This window comes from Macrobrachium rosenbergii, chromosome 42, assembly GCF_040412425.1.
Source record: "Macrobrachium rosenbergii isolate ZJJX-2024 chromosome 42, ASM4041242v1, whole genome shotgun sequence".
In the NCBI taxonomy this organism is placed as follows: domain Eukaryota; kingdom Metazoa; phylum Arthropoda; class Malacostraca; order Decapoda; family Palaemonidae; genus Macrobrachium; species Macrobrachium rosenbergii.
In genome coordinates this window covers 32,975,801-32,992,879 of record NC_089782.1, presented here as the reverse complement: position 1 = coordinate 32,992,879, position 17,079 = coordinate 32,975,801, and the positions used below count along the sequence as shown (strand labels likewise).

General features: G+C 37.4%; 1 protein-coding gene and 1 long non-coding RNA gene across 2 annotated transcripts in view; both read left to right on the top strand.

Annotated features, from left to right (window-relative positions):
* Positions 1-2,223, top strand: part of LOC136828193 (cuticle protein AM1159-like) — a 2,717-nt gene extending 494 nt beyond the window's left edge. Inside the window, exons 2-3 of the mRNA XM_067086039.1 lie at positions 375-571; positions 1,455-2,223. Of these exons, the coding sequence (XP_066942140.1) occupies positions 375-571; positions 1,455-1,626 (369 nt within the window). The 3' untranslated portion in view covers positions 1,627-2,223. The remainder of the gene's footprint in view (positions 1-374; positions 572-1,454) is intronic.
* A 1,146-nt stretch (positions 2,224-3,369) lies between these two features.
* On the top strand, positions 3,370-9,297 carry LOC136828192 (uncharacterized). Its single transcript, XR_010849953.1, has 5 exons — positions 3,370-3,773; positions 5,459-5,565; positions 6,582-7,028; positions 7,829-7,936; positions 8,201-9,297. It is a non-coding gene; the product is annotated as an uncharacterized lncRNA (long non-coding RNA).
* The last annotated feature ends 7,782 nt before the right edge of the window (positions 9,298-17,079 follow it).

Here is a 17,079-nt window from a genome sequence, read left to right as displayed (position 1 = left end):
ATATATATATATATATATATATATATATATATATATGTGTGCTTCAATCATCATTGAAATCAATCATGCATTTCCTCCAGTCATCAAATCTACCTCGCCTTCCTTCAAATCAATCATGCCTTTCCTTCAGTCATCATTCAAATCAGTCATGCATTTCCTTCAATCATCATTCAGATCAGTCATGCATTTCATTCAATCGTTAAACCTTCCTCTCCTTCATTCAGATCAATCATTTCTTGCCTCCAATCACCATTCAAATCAATCATGCATTTCATTCAATCGTTACACCTTCCTCTCCTTCATTCAAATCAATCGTGCATTTCATTCAACTAGGAATCCCTTTTAATTCTCCCCTGTCCTTACTTAACCTCCAGATCATCTTCGCCTGCCTCGCCTGCGTGTCCCTGGCCGCCCCCCAGCTCCCGAATCCCGTCGCCATCACCAGAGACGACCGAACAGACAACGGGGACGGAACTTTCAACTACGTCTTCGAGGCCGACAATGGCATCGCCGCCCAGGCCTCCGGCGTGAGAGGCTTCCAGGGACAGTCCAACATCGAAGGATCCTACAGGTAAGGATTTGGCTCCGTTGTGACTCACGGGAGCCTCGGGACCTGTAAAGTCTATCCAGAAGGTCCGGGAATAGTTATGAGATGGTTTTATATAAAATTGTGTTCCGGATTCGTCTCTTTTTGCTGGTGTCATTGAATCCACGAATATTGTTTCATGTGAGGCCAATATTATGATATAAATCAACAATGTAGTGAACTCCACTCTTATATACATTAAAATAAAAATCACTTTAAACTTCAATTTCTGAATCAGTCAAACTTATCCGATGGTTATATATAAAAGTGTATTCCTCATTCGTCTCTTTTTTCTGGTGTCATTGAATCTACTAATATTTTTTCATGTGAGGTCAATATTATGATATAAATCAACAATGTAATGAATTCCATTCTTATACACGTACATTAAGGTATCATTTGATAATGCAGATTTATAATCACTTAAACTAAACCTAAAGATGAGTATTATTTATATAAGGTCAGTATATGATATAAATCAACAACATAATGAACTCCATTCTTATATACATTAAAATCACTTTAAACTTCAATTCCTGAATCAATTAACATTACGATATCATTTGACAATGCAGATTTATAATCACTTAAACTAAACCTAACGATGAGTATCATTTATATAAGGTCAGTATATGATATAAATCAACAATATAATGAACTCCATTCTTATATACATCAAAATGAAAATCATTTGAAAATTCAATTTCTGAATCGATTAAATAAACCCAACATCATTCCCAATTTCAGGTTCCCACATATAAATCAACAGTATAATGAACTCCATTCTTATATACATTAAAATACAAATCACTTTAAAATTCAATTTCTGAATCAATTAAACTAAACCCAACATGATTACCAATTTCAGGTTCCCTCTTGACGACGGAAGCGGCTTCGTCGAGGTGAGGTACGTGGCTGACGAAAATGGCTTCCGGGCCGAGTCTCCCTTCCTGCCCACCCCACACCCAACTCCCGCCCACGTCATTGAACTCCTGAGGATCGCCGAGGAACAGAGAGCTGCCGGAATCACCTTCGAGTAACGATCTTATCTCTTCAGGCTGTGATAGACTTTTGTAGTCTTTGGAAGCTTGGGTTTCAAGTCAGTGGCCCCTTTGGTGGGCTTGTTCCATACGAATAGGGATGACCTTCTGAATAATAATAATAATAATAATAATAATAATAATAATAATAATAATAATAACTGTATTCAAATTGAGATTACTGCTACCTGGCACTTTGAAACTAAAGACATTACCAAGGAAAATCTTTTGATGGAGATGACATGATTTTGTGAAGATGACCTGAAACCAGGGTATTGTTTTTCAACCTCAGCAAGCTTTCTAACAGTAAATGATTGATCTTTATAAAGTTTATCTCCCAACAAGAAGATTTTATGTTAACTAATTATACCTAAAGTAATATATTCAATGTACAGGTTGTTGTCTATGTACGAAGGAAGATATCAAGGTAATATGTATAACCAATTGATTTTAAGACGTGAAATTAACCTATTTGACTTTTTGTAGTCTTTCACAGTTACAAAGTATTTCCGAGTTATGTAATCAGTGTTCATCCATAAACGAAAATATAAATGAGTATTTATATTGATGAATTCAATAAAATTGAACATCACCTACTTAGTGCGTTTTCATTACATTATACCTTCTACAGTTTATTCAAAGTCAGTTTTGACTTGATTCATTTTCAAACTGACGAAAATATATTGGAGGATTAAAATAATTATTTGAATTCTAATTTAAAAAAGGAACTTAATTTTCTTGGGCAGTAGATGAAAGTATTCACCCGCTTGAACTTCAGTCATACTTTTAACTGCTTAGTGCTTAAACCACGTAACAGAACCAAACCACTAAGTAGGGAAATTTAGTCTTCTGGTAGAACTTCTGTGAATTTTCCTTTCTGATGACTGTAGGGTGGTCGAATTTAATTGAACTGAATATAAAATTTAGGCCAAAGGCCAAATACTGGGACTTATGCGGTCATTCAGCGCTGAAACGGAAACTGACAGTAAAAGGTTTGAAAGGTGTAACAGGAGGAAAACCTCAAAGCAGTTGCACTATGCATCAATTGTGAGGAGAGGGTTGAGGAAAGTAAGATGGAAGAAAGAGAATATGAAAGGAGGTACTTGAAAAGGAACGAAAGGGGTTGCAGCTAGGGGCCGAAGGCACGCTGCAAAGAACCTTAAGTAATGCCTACAGTGCACCGCATGAGGTGCACTGACAGTGCTAGCCTCCTACGGGGTGTAGAGTAGTCGAGGAAGCATAAATACGAGTTGAGACACTTAGTAGTGCAGTCATGTTCTGTGTTTATATGAAGTCTTTCTTACAGATAAAATTACCACGCAGAAATCAACCATTAAACTAACTCAAACAAAAATCTAAGTACAGGAATTAGACCTGACTACCTACAATGGACACCAAGTGAACCATTGACATCAACCATTGAAGTTATTCATTCCAGAAACATCAGTTTTGCTTCTTCGAATCATATACTAAACTTGATCAATGTATTTCAAGAATGACAAAAACTGCTGTATCCGAGGAAAGATCTCAAGACAAGTTTGTCAATTCAGTTAAGATGGAAAGTGAATGGAGTATGCTAGAATAATGCAAAAATCTAACGAGATCATATGATGAGGGTTCTGTACAGAATGATGGAGCCATTCAGCGTGAATAATCAATTTTTTAATAGGCAACAATTGCTCAAGTCCTCAACGAGGGTCGGAGAACTGCCTGTCGTAACTTCAGTTTTTCTTCTTGATCGTCTTCCTAAGTTCCTCCACCTCCTCTTCCACCTCTTGTTGCGTTTCCACATCGTAGTTTGTTATATTATTGAAGTATTAACACGCATACAATCACATAATGTTCGTAAACTAATTGTGTATGTATAAAATATCAGGGGACAATGATCTCATAAAGTGATGTCTTTTGAAAATTGGGTCTCGTCCCACCACCCAATGGGGGATCGTTTTCGAAGACCCTTTGCCAAAAGCCAAAAGCTTTCAGCCAATGAAAGAGAGTGATAGAAACATTGAGCGTTGTGGAGTGGAGGCCTCTGATTGGCTACAGCAATTCCTACTCTGAAGTCGGATAGCTCAGTGCAGTTCTAAACACGGAGGTGAGAAGGCATTTTGGTAAACAAGAGATTCGAAATGCAGTAAAAGACCCCGGTAAGAATAAGGCGATTTTTACTTATATTCTTAGTGTACTTTTTACTTCGTAAGTGCCCCAGGTTGGAAAAAACACTGGTTATCTTAAAGTGTCTACTGAGAGAAGTACTGTGGTCACAGATTCTGTAATTTTGTAACTTTCCAAAAGAATTTCCTTAGACTGTGAGGTCTTTCGAGGCTGAATGGCCACTGTGCACTTTTTCAAAAACAGAATTCCCAAATTTCCGTGAAAATTCTGAGGCTCTGGAACGTATTTGTGGTTTAGGGTACATTGAAGGATTTTTATCGTAAGTGAATTAAGGTACTGAAGGGATTAAGAGGCCTGGTGTTGACATCTGGGCTCTTTAAACCAACTAGACGACCTTCTGCAGTCCTCTCTCGGTCTCAGGTAATGTAGTCAAGCCCCAACTATTTCGAATTTTAGCTCTCTAAATCCCAAACTTAAAAAGTATGATAAGTGCAGTTTAAACTATCACAGAGTAAAATCAAATTCAGGTGAAGGAATCCGGTTAGCTAGGCTGGAGAGGCTACGGGCCGGAAATGTCTCCATCAATGACTCATAATCCGTGAAAAAATACGGTTTATTTACTGTGAAACATTGGTAATCAATGGCCAAGTACTTGCTGAATCAACATCACGAATTCGTTACTTAATTCATCAATAGTTCTACAATCAATGCAACGATTTACTTGAGTACTTAATGAATAATCCTCACGAATCTGCAACATACTGTTTCAGTTAGGGGAACAACCGTCATCACAGGTAAATTGCTTGCTTACTGAATGGTAGTCGACGGTTTATAGTGAAACCATATTATTTCTTAGATCATTTAAATCTTGGCTATAAATCCAGGCTTGGGACAGTCTATAACTGCTTATCTTAAGGTTTTTGAAGTCATATCATTGCGCCTTTCAAACACGGTCATCTAAAACACAAAAGGACTTATAAATTTTTTATTTTTGCACCATTTTCTGATTGGATAGGACCCATGGATGCTAAGTGATAGGCGCGGGTAAATTTAAACGCCTGCGCGCTCGCGCGTTGACTAAAGGCTATTTTGCACTCGTGCAGCTCAGCATCTGTAATCAGAAACAAAAAAAAAAATCTTTCGAGTTGAACCTTTTGTCAGCCGTCTGCAACCTCGTTTGACAGTTCGAAGCCTCTGCCACGCCCACCTATTATTGCGTTAGGATGGGATTTGCAGAAAAAATCCCGGATTCCCTCTCTCTCTCTCTCTCTCTCTCTCTCTCTCTCTCTCTCTCTCTCTCTCTCTCTCTCTCTCTCTCTTATTCTCCCGGAAAAGTTCAAAGGTCTCTTGTCCGTTGGTCGAAATTTGCAACATTGCTTTGGGACAATATATGGCCTTGTATGTTTTTCAAGTTCATTTTCTTCGTCCGTATACCATGAAAAAATAAATCTAGCATTAATGAACGTAAATCCACCTGCTAAAGTTCACCCTCGCGAACTTCTTTAGCAGTTGGATTTACGTTCATTGTTTATTTTTCCATGGTATACGGATGGATAAAATGAACTTGGGTCTAGGTCTATCAGTTCGCAGCACAGACTTGCTGCATTACTTATCTGTATTTTTAGCCTCCAAATGCTATACTAGGTCTGGTCCCTTTGTCAGGGTTAAGATTAAATACAACTAGATCTATACTAATGATGCATTTTTTGGTTTCCAGGGCTCTGGGAGTTTTGACTGCATGATCAGATCTGACTGACAGCAGAGTAGCTTCAAGTTTAGATTCCTTTAGAACAATATCATCATGAGGCCAGTTACTCCGGAAAGGTAAGGCACTGTGCTTTACAATTCTACCTAACCAGTACTAAAGAAGCATAAGGCTTAGGTGAAATGCATCAGAAAGTAGCGATATACGAACGAACATAGTCCATCTTTTGTTCGCTGATCTAGTTTTTATCAAATTTGGTGACAGTGTGCCCATGATAAAGCTTAAAGACTGCACTAGAAAATGCACGTTGATCTGTTGCATGGCTCTTCCAAGTGTTCATGGATGAGGTGGGAATAATAGTTTGTCATTTGAGTTTTCAATATTTAAGTTAAATGCTGGTTTTCCAAGATTAATCGGATGAAAACTATAAGACTGTATATATATGATAGTGGGTCTAATGGCCAATTGTGAAAGAACGAGTGCAGATACCTGTTTTCTGTTTTTAATTTTTTTCAGTATTTTTAATTGCATATTTTTATTTATATTCTCATTTTGATAAAACGCAGTCTATTGCAAAGCAACTGACGAATATGCATACGAAAATACAATGTACGAATATTCGCTTGCAATAAAGCCGTGTTTTGTTTGAGAACTGAAATTCGTAGGAATCAAATTTGTTTCAAAGCTTTTTAGTAATAAGTTTTCGCGCAGCACTACATTGTAGTAACTGTGTTAAGAGCTTTAACTGAATGCACCTTTCGATAAGTGTGACGTCATCCGATGTGTTTGGCTACACAGTATTCAAAAAGTAGTTTGTACAGAATACTGTGTTGTTAAAAGGAGGTGGTCTTCTTGAATTTGCAGCAATGAGCTGAGCCCTTACAAATGACATTGTAGGCTGTCTTTTCTTGTGTAAAATGAACGTTCATTAGCTATCTGTCATTATTTATATTGATTTATCAACATAATTTCTACTGGGATTTTCCCCACTTTAGTCAGTGCCACATATTTCATATTATACTTCCTATTGTCAGGAGGTACATGGGGAATTATACCTTGGTCGAACTTTGAGAGAAGGTTTAGAACATTTAATTCAAATAAGTTTTGCCTCCTACAGAGATTTGTTATTTTGCAGGTTCGTTGCCATATGACATTTTGAGCGAAACGAAAGAAAGCAAAACGATTAGAGGTATTCTCATGGTGCATAAGGCAGATGGAAGATGATATAGGTACTATTCGTGGGATTTTATACAACAGAATCACCACAAGTTGAATCAAATTAAGAGAAGGCTACAATCAAAATTACTGCTGCTGGACAAAACGAAAATATGGAAGGCTATGACAATGAATATCTTAATTATGGTATAGGGATGAAGGTCATTTCAAGAAACCTCAAGAAATGAAAAACATAGAAACGATGTGTACCAAGCTGCAAGGACCAAGTAAACGCTCCCAGCCAGAAGCTGTCCTTTGCCAGGATTGCTGTCTGACCAGCATAGGCCAGACCAGCCTCTGCCAAGGCTTGACTGGTTGGCGGCTGCACACACTCTCTGGGAGTCCGGCACCAGTTCCACTTCACCTAGTAAGTTAAGCAACTATCAGAGTCAAACTCAACAGGGTTTCCTTTCCCCTTTGTTGTGTGAAGACCTGCTCCCCTGTTTTTTGGTTAGCTGGTAGTAGGCAGGAACTCTGGTAATCCTGTAATTCCATTTATACCTGTCACTGATTAGATGAGTTATTTGGCTACCTTACTAAGATGAGAGGAGTTTCATGTATGACGTGTTTGGTTAAGTCTAGATATAGGTACAAGCTGTTTTTTTTGTATGGAAAATGCAATGAGTTCCCTCCTAAGGGCCCTGATTTCCTGTACATAACCATCTCATTTCTGATATTCGAAAGTTCCAAAAATAATGGACTGCTGCAGATGCCTTTTGTTTTAATCAAGACAGTTTATGAAAGGGAAAAATTTCAATTTCTAGTTAGTTCCAGTAAATGAATTACAGTAAATACAGAGAACTCTGACGTAATCCAGGAAGTACAGGTATCCTTGCTTGTAGGAATTAGATGGAATAAATATGAACTTAGTAAGTCATAGCCTAATTCATAGACTCCCAGAGAAGGATGGCCTACGGTACATAAGCCACACTGCAACTATTTTGTACAGTTCCAAGAAGCCCTTTAGTTGAGATACATGCTGTTAAAAATGAGTGATAAACAGAAAAAAAAATTATGCTGCTTTACAGGGCAAAGGTGGTGGTATATGAAAGTTTGTGCACTTTTCTTTCTAAATGATGCACAGGGAAGACTAGACTCAACAGCTTTAGTTATAAATTGTAGAATATTAGGATTTCTGTAGCATCTGACTTAATGTTTTCTCTTTAGGCTGTGGGCTCAGGAGAATGGAACAGGTCACAATGAGGGACTGATGGGAACGTCGAATACACCAGTGGATTAAACCCAGTTTGTCACCTGGATCTTGGGCCCATAAAGGTAAGACATCTATCAAATCTGAAATGTTCCAGTGACCAAATAAAATATCATTTCATTAAGATATCCTTGATAAAAGGCTACAGACGTTCACACTGGTCTAGAATGACCCTGTCCACTCTGTGCCCCTGTTAATAAAGAGACCTAAAATGTAGTGCAGTATGCTTGAGGCTTGGCTTTTAATATTTATCTTTTACGTTAATACTTCTGTAAGCAATAAGATCCAGGAGTGACGTTATGCCATTAACCTCTTCCTGATCTCTTCAGGAAAGTGACTGCAGTCTTCAAAGCATCAGTGGAACAAGTCTGAATAGACTCAAGCCTCACCTTGGAATTCCACAACTAGCCTCAAGAGAACACTACAGTCTTATTTAACTAGAATTAACAGTGTTCCAAAATGTAGGAAAAAAAATGGCCTTATTGACACAGATGTTGGAAAGTGCCATACTTTTGTAGAGAGAGATTACAATCTTAACCCCTCTTGACCATTAGAACTAGGTTAGGGTCGAATTCACAGTACTGTGCAAGTGTCTCATAGGGCAAAACAGTCCGCTAACCCAAAGTCTATTGATAGTTCATCTCTGCTTCTTGTAATTTTTGTGTAGGAAATTTGGGAGTTTGTATCAGACCATGCTGTTCACTTGATTCAGGATATATTTAAATTTATCACTTAACCCTGCTACTGGTTTAATTACGATATAAATATTTTAGTACTTTTCCACCTTTATTTATCAAAAATCTAATACATTCTAGCCATCAGGTAGCTCAGTATCATTCAAAAGACAGACATTTTTATGCTTGAAACTCATATCCCTTGAGAATTACCTAGGCATTAATTTTGACTTCGAGTTCAAAATCGACCAACCCAACTGGAAAGTAGGTAGTATTCTTGCTAAGGTTTCTTATCACTTTAATATCAGCGGTCAGTTAGCTCAACATGTTTCAGAATATACTTTATTTTCAACTTTGAATTCCTGTATCAGTTAAGTAACTCAGTGTTTATGGATAAATACTGTTAAATTAAATCTCCAAAATTAGTCTAACAATAGCTATGGGATACCTTGCAATACTTCTGGTATACATGCCATTTTTTACGTGGGATTCATGAGTTTATTATGTCAGGTACTTCTGTACATTATTAATTTCTCACCAGTTCAAAATTGACTATCAACTCCATATTCTTTAAGATACATAGGCTTTTCAATGTAAATTTTCGCATCAGTTGCATATCAGCTAACAAGTTAGTTCTGTACGTTCCCAGTTACACAATTTTGTTTTACGTGAAACTTAGGTTTCCTGAAAGGCTTTGTGTAATATAGGAGAAATACCGTAGCCTGAAGCATGTCCACATTTGCAATTAAGATTAGGATATATTTAGACTATTAGTTTCATCTTAGATTTGATGACAGATGGAGAACTTAACATTATATTCAAGCGATTAAAACCACACTATCTGAGTTTTGTACGAAGCTTGCCATGACAATAATGCATCTTGCTTAACATTAAACATAAACCAATAAAAAGTTAAATACTGTAAGTACTGGAGAGTATCTTATCAAGGGCATTATTATTGTGGTATCTGCATATTTCAAGACACTGCTGACGCGTGAAGGTTCCAGACTGAAGCGTTACTCTCAGGGCAGTTTGGTATGATTATCATGAGTCTTGCAGATAAATGATTTAATAAGTAAGCTCACATTCAAAGCATTACTTTAAAGGGGAACTCGGAGTTGTTAAAAATGGTATTTTAAAAAAATGATTTGGTCAGTCCTCAGTATGTTTTTTTTTTTTTAATTCGAGGTAAATGAATCAGTGTACTTCCAAATTGAAATAGTTACTTTAAATGAGGTTAGGTATTCAAAACAATGGTGTCTTAGGTAAATGAAAAGTAAACTGTGGAGTTTGACAGTGGTTATTTTTGGTACACGAATGATTAAGCATTTTCAGTCAAGAGGGGAGCTTATTCGTCTTAATATGAAACTGAAAGATAAACTTCTGGAAAAAGTAAGATCATCTTGAGAACTAGTCAGTATCTCAGGTGGACTTCTTAGCCAATAGGAATATTGCTATTTAATTAACCACTGTTTTTATTGTCATGTGAGACGAGTTAGTCACAGATATATCTCTTAAGGTTCTCACAAAGGGTTGGTTTTCCATGAAAGGTGTAAACTTGGGTAAGGTTAGGTTAAAGAAGTTGGACAGCAAAGTGGGAGAGACTATAGGGATGGGAAGTAAGGGGGAAGATATTCGATAGTCAGGGATTTTGTCATGTGTATCCATATTAAGAATAGTTATCAGAAATGAAATCTTACCAGGAGAGTTCTGCCTCAGCTTAGGAACGGACTTGATTAGGACAATGTCTGTAATTAAACATTGATTATATATTTCGTAGATGCTTACGGCTCTCTTAACGTAAACTGTTTTAAGAATTCACACTATTTCCGAGTTAAAGGTTTTATAAAATCTAGAATCACAAGTGCTACAGTGTCTTGACATATGGATTTTTTTTTTAGGTTAAGGTATATTTTTTTTTATCGTTAACTTGTTTCATACCATTCCCATTGAATTACAGTAATTTGATCAGATCTAAATTCAGTTGATTGTTATTGTTAAAAAATTTACTCTTGAAATTTGAACAATGGGAAAAATTGTAATACTGTACCAAACTGTATTGATTTTGTTTGTAAAAGGGCTTCTGTATTTCAGCTTCCTGCTCAGTTCTCATCAATTATTAGCCTTCAGTTAACTAAAACAGAACAGAGGCTCAGTTGTATACCTTCTTTAGATCATAGTACAGCAAGGCAAGCCTAAAATCTATTTCAAAAGACACTAATGGCATTGAAAATTTCAAGAAAATTGTAACTATGTCCAGTGTCGCCTTGGTAAACGACGCAGACAATGCAATCTAGGTTTGAATAACTGAATTTTTCATAGTTATGCAGATTTTCCCCTATTGGCTACCGTTCGCAGGAATCTGAAGTGCCAATATCTTTTTTGGAATGTTATTAGCCAAAGAAACCGGATGTTTTTGTAAATTCATCTAAATAACTAAGACATTGATCCTGCTTCTGCCGCTCGACTTTCCGTTCTGACTAGACTTCCTTCTCTGCGAGTATGAAATCACACACTGCGCATTCGAGGGTGTTTCTTCAGTCTCCTGTTGAAGCTTATACATAGAAACACCTTAAAGATTTACAGCACTACGTAGAACCTGCAAAATTAATAATTTTTTGCACAGCAGAAGCAGTTCTGATCATTTGGAACACCTGGAACACTTGGCAGAAGAAACCCTGCATGTTCCATGCTATAACAAAATCCATATGCTTTGTTGATGAAGCACTGCAAGCACACTTTGCTTGAAAGAGGTTTCATTCTCTCTCTCTCTCTCTCTCTCTCTCTCTCTCTCTCTCTCTCTCTCTCTCTCTCTCTCTCTCTGTGTTTTACTGAGGCAGTTCTTCACATTTTGTGCTTTGATGAAGTCTTCACATGGTTTTCTAAAACGCCATTGCACAACTTACATGCTTTGCTGAATCCCCCCCCCACATCCACACCCACTCCCTCCACTCCACACTACTCCCCCCACTCCTCCCCAAGCACATTACATATCCTCAATGTGCTTTTGTCAATGCTTCTAGGCACAGTGATCAGAATTTCCCCCGCCCTCCACTCCCCACTCCACACCTCTCACCACCCCCCACCCACTCCTCCCACCACTCCCCCACTCCACTCCTCCCACCACTCCCCCACTCCACCTCCCACCACTCCCCCACCACTCCCCCCCACTCCACACCTCTCTCCTCACTCCTCGTTCCTCCCACCACTCCCTCAACCACATTACATATCCTCAATGTGCTTTCGTTATTGCTACCAGACACAGGGATCAAATGCCTCGCTCTATAACATTTTCACGCTTCAGTTCTTTTACTCTGAACGTATTCACTCTTCAAACATTTACAGATACCCAGGCTTTCCAGAATCATTGACATTTGGATCTTAGGCTGCCAGGGTATGAGATCGACGTCCTTCTTTGGGTGTAAAGATGTTTTCTTTAGTCAGTAAAATCTCAAAGTGAATTCTAGGTTTTCCCGTCTTGGATCTTGAGAAGTTCACGTTGTATTGTGATTAAGCTAGGGAGGCTTTTGTTTTTAGTACTGTGTACAAAAGCGAGAACTAGAGCAGTGTCTGTTAAAAAATAAACAATTTGTAAACCTGAACAGTTTAAAGAAAATAAGAAATGTTGCTGATTCTTAGGGAGCGTAAGCTGCAATACAGAAGTCCTCATGTATAAAAATTGTGTAGATAGAATACTGGAAAAGCTTAAAATAAAGGAATCCTTGAGGTCAGCATTGCAGTGCCCCGAAGGAGGGAGTGCCCCCAGCAGGAGGTATACAGCCAGTCGGTTACCAGCTTCGAAGCTGACTCAAAGGACTGTTTTCTAAGTTGACAGCTGATTGCTGAGGTGGGAAAAGCCTTATTATATACTTCCATTTGTGTTTTCCCAGATGTGTTCCAATTTTCTGTGTCACGACTGTAGAATGTTAGATGCTTTCAAATGTCAAAAGAGAACTTTTATGTACAGGAAGTCTAAGGTGGGTGTGTTATGCTTACCACTCAGACAAGCCTTGGTGTCTCCACTCATACTGCTGTATTTGTATCAAAGCAAATGCTTGCTTGGCATGTTGTGTCTTGTGATCAGGTGTAGTAAGCCTGTAGGGTTTTACCTCCAGAATTTTGTATCAAAAAATGTATGATGGCCAAAAAAATCCTCAGTTCATTTTTTTCACATGAATGACTTGTAAGAAAATCCATGATTTTTATACATTTTGACATTGTTTTCCTTGTTCTTTGACATTTCGTGATGGATTTTCTCCAACGTCTTGTTACAGAATATAACTCTTTTATTGAATCTCCTAGAAAACGAGAGACAATCAAACCAAAAGACATGTAAGCTGTGATGCATGTATTTTCGAAAGTATTAACCATTGCACTGTTGCATTGTAGCAGACAATTCTTTCCTTAGAGCTGTATGTAAATTTTACTTGTAAAATTTTGTGAATAGGGGTATTTGATCAGTCTCCAGAGTGTTTATGTATAGAACTGACTTCTTTTTAATATGTTTGACTGGCTAAAATTGCTTCGTATAGTTGGATGTAACAATGCTCTATATGGATGACTTCAAATGCTTAGATTATTTTCAAAGAAAAGGTCTCATTTTGGGGAATCATTTATTCTGAATTATCACATTTTACTTGCAAGTTAATGATTAGATTCCGTTGTGAAAAATACTGTTTCCTGGCCAATTTCACGTTAAGTTGGTGTTGTAATGGTAGAATTCTAACTTGTATAACATCAGTTACCAAGATTAGAGGATTTATTTTCTTGGGCAGAATTTGTTGGATTTGATTGACCGCATCACATGTTGGTTTTTATATGATAGTTTACATGGAAATGTTTTAGGTGTTGCATATCATTTATATCCTGCCAGATGTCTGACAACATATAAAGTAAGTCTGTCAGAGCATTGGGTAAAGTAGGCCTATCAGAACATTGGGTAAAGTCCGTCTATCAGAACACTGGGTAAAGTCTAAAGTAAGCCTATTAGAACATTGGGTAAAGTAAGTCTATAGAACAGTGGGTGTAGTAAGTCTATCAAAACATTGGCTAAAGTAATTCTATCAGAACATTGACTAAAGTAATTCTATCAGAACATTGACTAAAGTAATTCTATCTGAACATTGGGTAAAGTAAGTCTATCAGAACATTGGGTAAAGTAAGTCTATCAGAACATTGGGTAAAGTAATTCTGTCAGAACATTGGCTAAAGTAAGTCTATTGTGAAAGTTAAAAGTCATCCTTTTGGTCACGTATGTGACAATACTTTTAATTATATTTAGGACACATGCCGTCTTTTCGAAAGGGGGTACCAGCTTGGGGCTTAAACCCCTTCTCTCGTCTTGGGCTGACACTTCATTCGTGTACCTGAAATAAAGAAAGGATAAATACCATGGTGGTCATTTTAGAAGTCTGTGTGAGAAACCTTACTAAGTTCATAGCATCGTCAGTTAATTAGATAAAAAAAAAGGGGGTGAATGTTTATCATGGAGGAATTTTTATGGAAATACTTGGCCTAGAATTGATTGAAGATAAGCTATTTGACATGTGTAGTGTGTAATAATCTGGCCTTTGAAATACTGGAGAGGTTGTTCAACTATCACCACTTACCTCAGCAGAAGGCATTCTGGGATGTTGAGGCTATGTGAGATAACATCCAGACTTCACTTAATGCAAAAATCGAATTTTGAAAGATTGGTTTTCTCCTGTCAGTTAATGGGACGAGGGAACTCTCCTCATTTTTAGATTAACCTTTCCAATGAAAGACTTAACTGATATGAAAGTGTGTTACTGAAAAGTTTGATAAGATTCAGATGGATTAGATCCTCTGGAGGAGGTGGTTGCCATTTCTTGCTGAATTTACAGAAACCTTCAATGCTAAATTTTGAAATGTTTACTGCAGTGTACGATGATTAATAGTCTCCAGATCTTCACAGGTTTCCTTTGAAGGTTTTAAATCAATGGGATCATTGTATTGGTTTACCGAGCATTGTGTTGGCTCTTGAAACTGGAGAATCTTGCCCCTGATGTTAGGTGGTTGTGTAACAATGGCAGTGTTTTTGGGGGTTTTGATGTTGATTGAATGTGATAGGAGATTTGATTCTACTTTGTGAGTATTGAGAGAGGTATAACTGGTAAGGTTTTTCATTGTTCCAAAGCTGTCTTGTCAGGACTTGCTGGGTGACAGTGCCAGCTGATTTTACAGTTTACATGCCTGATCTTGGCTAACTTGTGTTTTGACACTGGTCATGATGTAGGTTAGAAATTTAGCTGGGTTTCACGTTGATTTGCAGCTTAACTTTCTAGGTTTCAGTGGATTTGTATAGTTGTTTTCATAAGGTTTGACTTTCTAGAGTTGTACTACAAAGGTGGAAGCTGATATGTGCAATATAGGCTTAAATATGTCTATTTTCATGATGGTGGTTTGGGTTTTAATCAAGTCCTTGCTCGTGATACTTTGCAATTCGAAGTGTTCTTTTACCATGGCAGAGTTTTGTAATAGAGACACTAAAGTGCTGAATTGTGCTGTTTATAGAGTATTGTTGACAAGTAGTTTTGTTTTCTTAAGCTTTTAATACTTAGAGGTTGTGATTATTGTGGTTCTATTTCGGGATAGTGAATTTTGGTTCACAGGGAAGCTTCATACTGTCCATTTTGTGATTGCTAAAGGTGGACCTTTTCATTTGGTTAGTATTGCCTTGTGGTAAAAGATTCCTTAATTGTTCTTCCTTTTATGGTCTAATTTTGGACTAAGAAAAAGTTTGACAGTGGAGCATGGATTACTGACAGAATTAGTTGGTGTTTGTAGTGTTCGGCATCTAGGAAGTGTTTGTTAGTGATTTTCTGGTATTCAGCTGTTACTTGATGGCTATGCTGCCCTAAAATGGAAGACTGCAGTATCTGCAAAAATACAAAACTGAGAAAAATGGTAGATACATCCTTGCCTTACTGTTTTTATAAATACTGCAAATGGGACCCCATAAATACTCGTGGAGAGCACTGAAGATTCATTCTGAAACTGCAGTAACTTGTGTATCAGTGTTTCACGAGCCCAATAGGTAGCATATCTGTTTCGAAAATTTTGTAGATCTACAGTTTTCCATTTTAGGGCAGTATGGATTTGATATTCGGTTGTTAGGTACTGACAAAGGATTTGGTACTCAGCAATTTGTTTGTGAGAGCTGAGCTTGGTATTCAGAAATCTCCTGGGACAGTGGAGTGTAGGCTTCAGGCCTTGCTCGTGATAACTGAGACGGCCTTTGTGGTGCATGGTGGTAGAATAAGGATTCATTATCATTAGTATTATCTGAGTTTATAATACAAACCTTAAAACCCTGGATATGTTTGCTGGTGCTTGGAAAGAAGTCCAAGATTCAGGAAAAATGTTGGTTAAAGGTCAGCTGGGATTCAGGAAGTCTTTGTTCTTGCCAGACTTTTGGCTTGGAAAGTCTGTTAGTTTGATAGATTTGGCATCTAGAAAGTTTGTTAGTCTGTGATACTTGAACATTTCACAGACTGAGGTTTAGGGAAGTTTCTTTTGATGTTTTGTATTCAGGAAGTTTTTTGTGAAGTTTATTATTGTGTGGTACTTCAATGTTTTAAAAAAAATCTGTTAGTCTTGGCATTTTGCTTTCAGAAAGTCTGTTTTTTTTTTTTATTCTTGTGTTCAGGGGGTATCTTGGTTTGCAATACTTTTGGGTAATTATTCTCCCTTAAGTAATTCTGGTAGTCTGTGACATTTTATTTGCAATGTCTGTGCGGTGCTTTTCCTTTCATGTAGTCTGTTAGTTTGTGATGGTTTTGCCTTCAGGAAGTCTGTTAATTTGAATAGTTTTGCCTTCAGGAAGTCTGTCAACTTGAATAGTTTTGCCTTCAGGAAGTCTGTTAACTTGAATAGTTTTGCCTTCAGGAAGTCTGTTAACTTGAATAGTTTTGCCTTCAGGAAATCTGTTAACTTGAATAGTTTTGCCTTCAGGAAGTCTGTTAACTTCGTTACCATGGTTTTGAAGTCGTCTGGGTTTGTGAGCCTTTGCCTAAAAGGTCTGTTGAATATTTAACTGGGAAGTCTGTTACTTTGTGATTTTTGTCGGTGGTCTGTTACTATTCTTTTATTCCTTAGAATTCTTGCTAGTTTGTATTTTTTGATGTAGAAAAGTCTGCTAGTGTGAATTTCTTTGGCTAGAAAATTTAGTATTTTGTGATTGTTTTGGCAAGAGATTCTGTTAGGGAGTTTGTGTTGGCTGTAATGTCAGTTATTTTGTTGATGTCTGTTTTCCTAGAAAGTCTGTTAGGTGGCAGTTTTCTCTGCCAAGATGTATCCTGGTTCTGGATAGTTTTTTATTGTAATATCTATTAGTTTGAGAGTCCTTCTTAGGCCTAAAACGTTTTGCGTCTCATATATTTTATGCTCAGGAAGTTTTGCCCAAAAATTGCTTACAATGGGTGTGTGTTTGGGGGAGGTTTTGCCTCTCTGGAGGAGACTATTGCATAAAAAGTGTTAGTTTTACCTGAAAGTTTTTTTGGGGATTGTTCTCA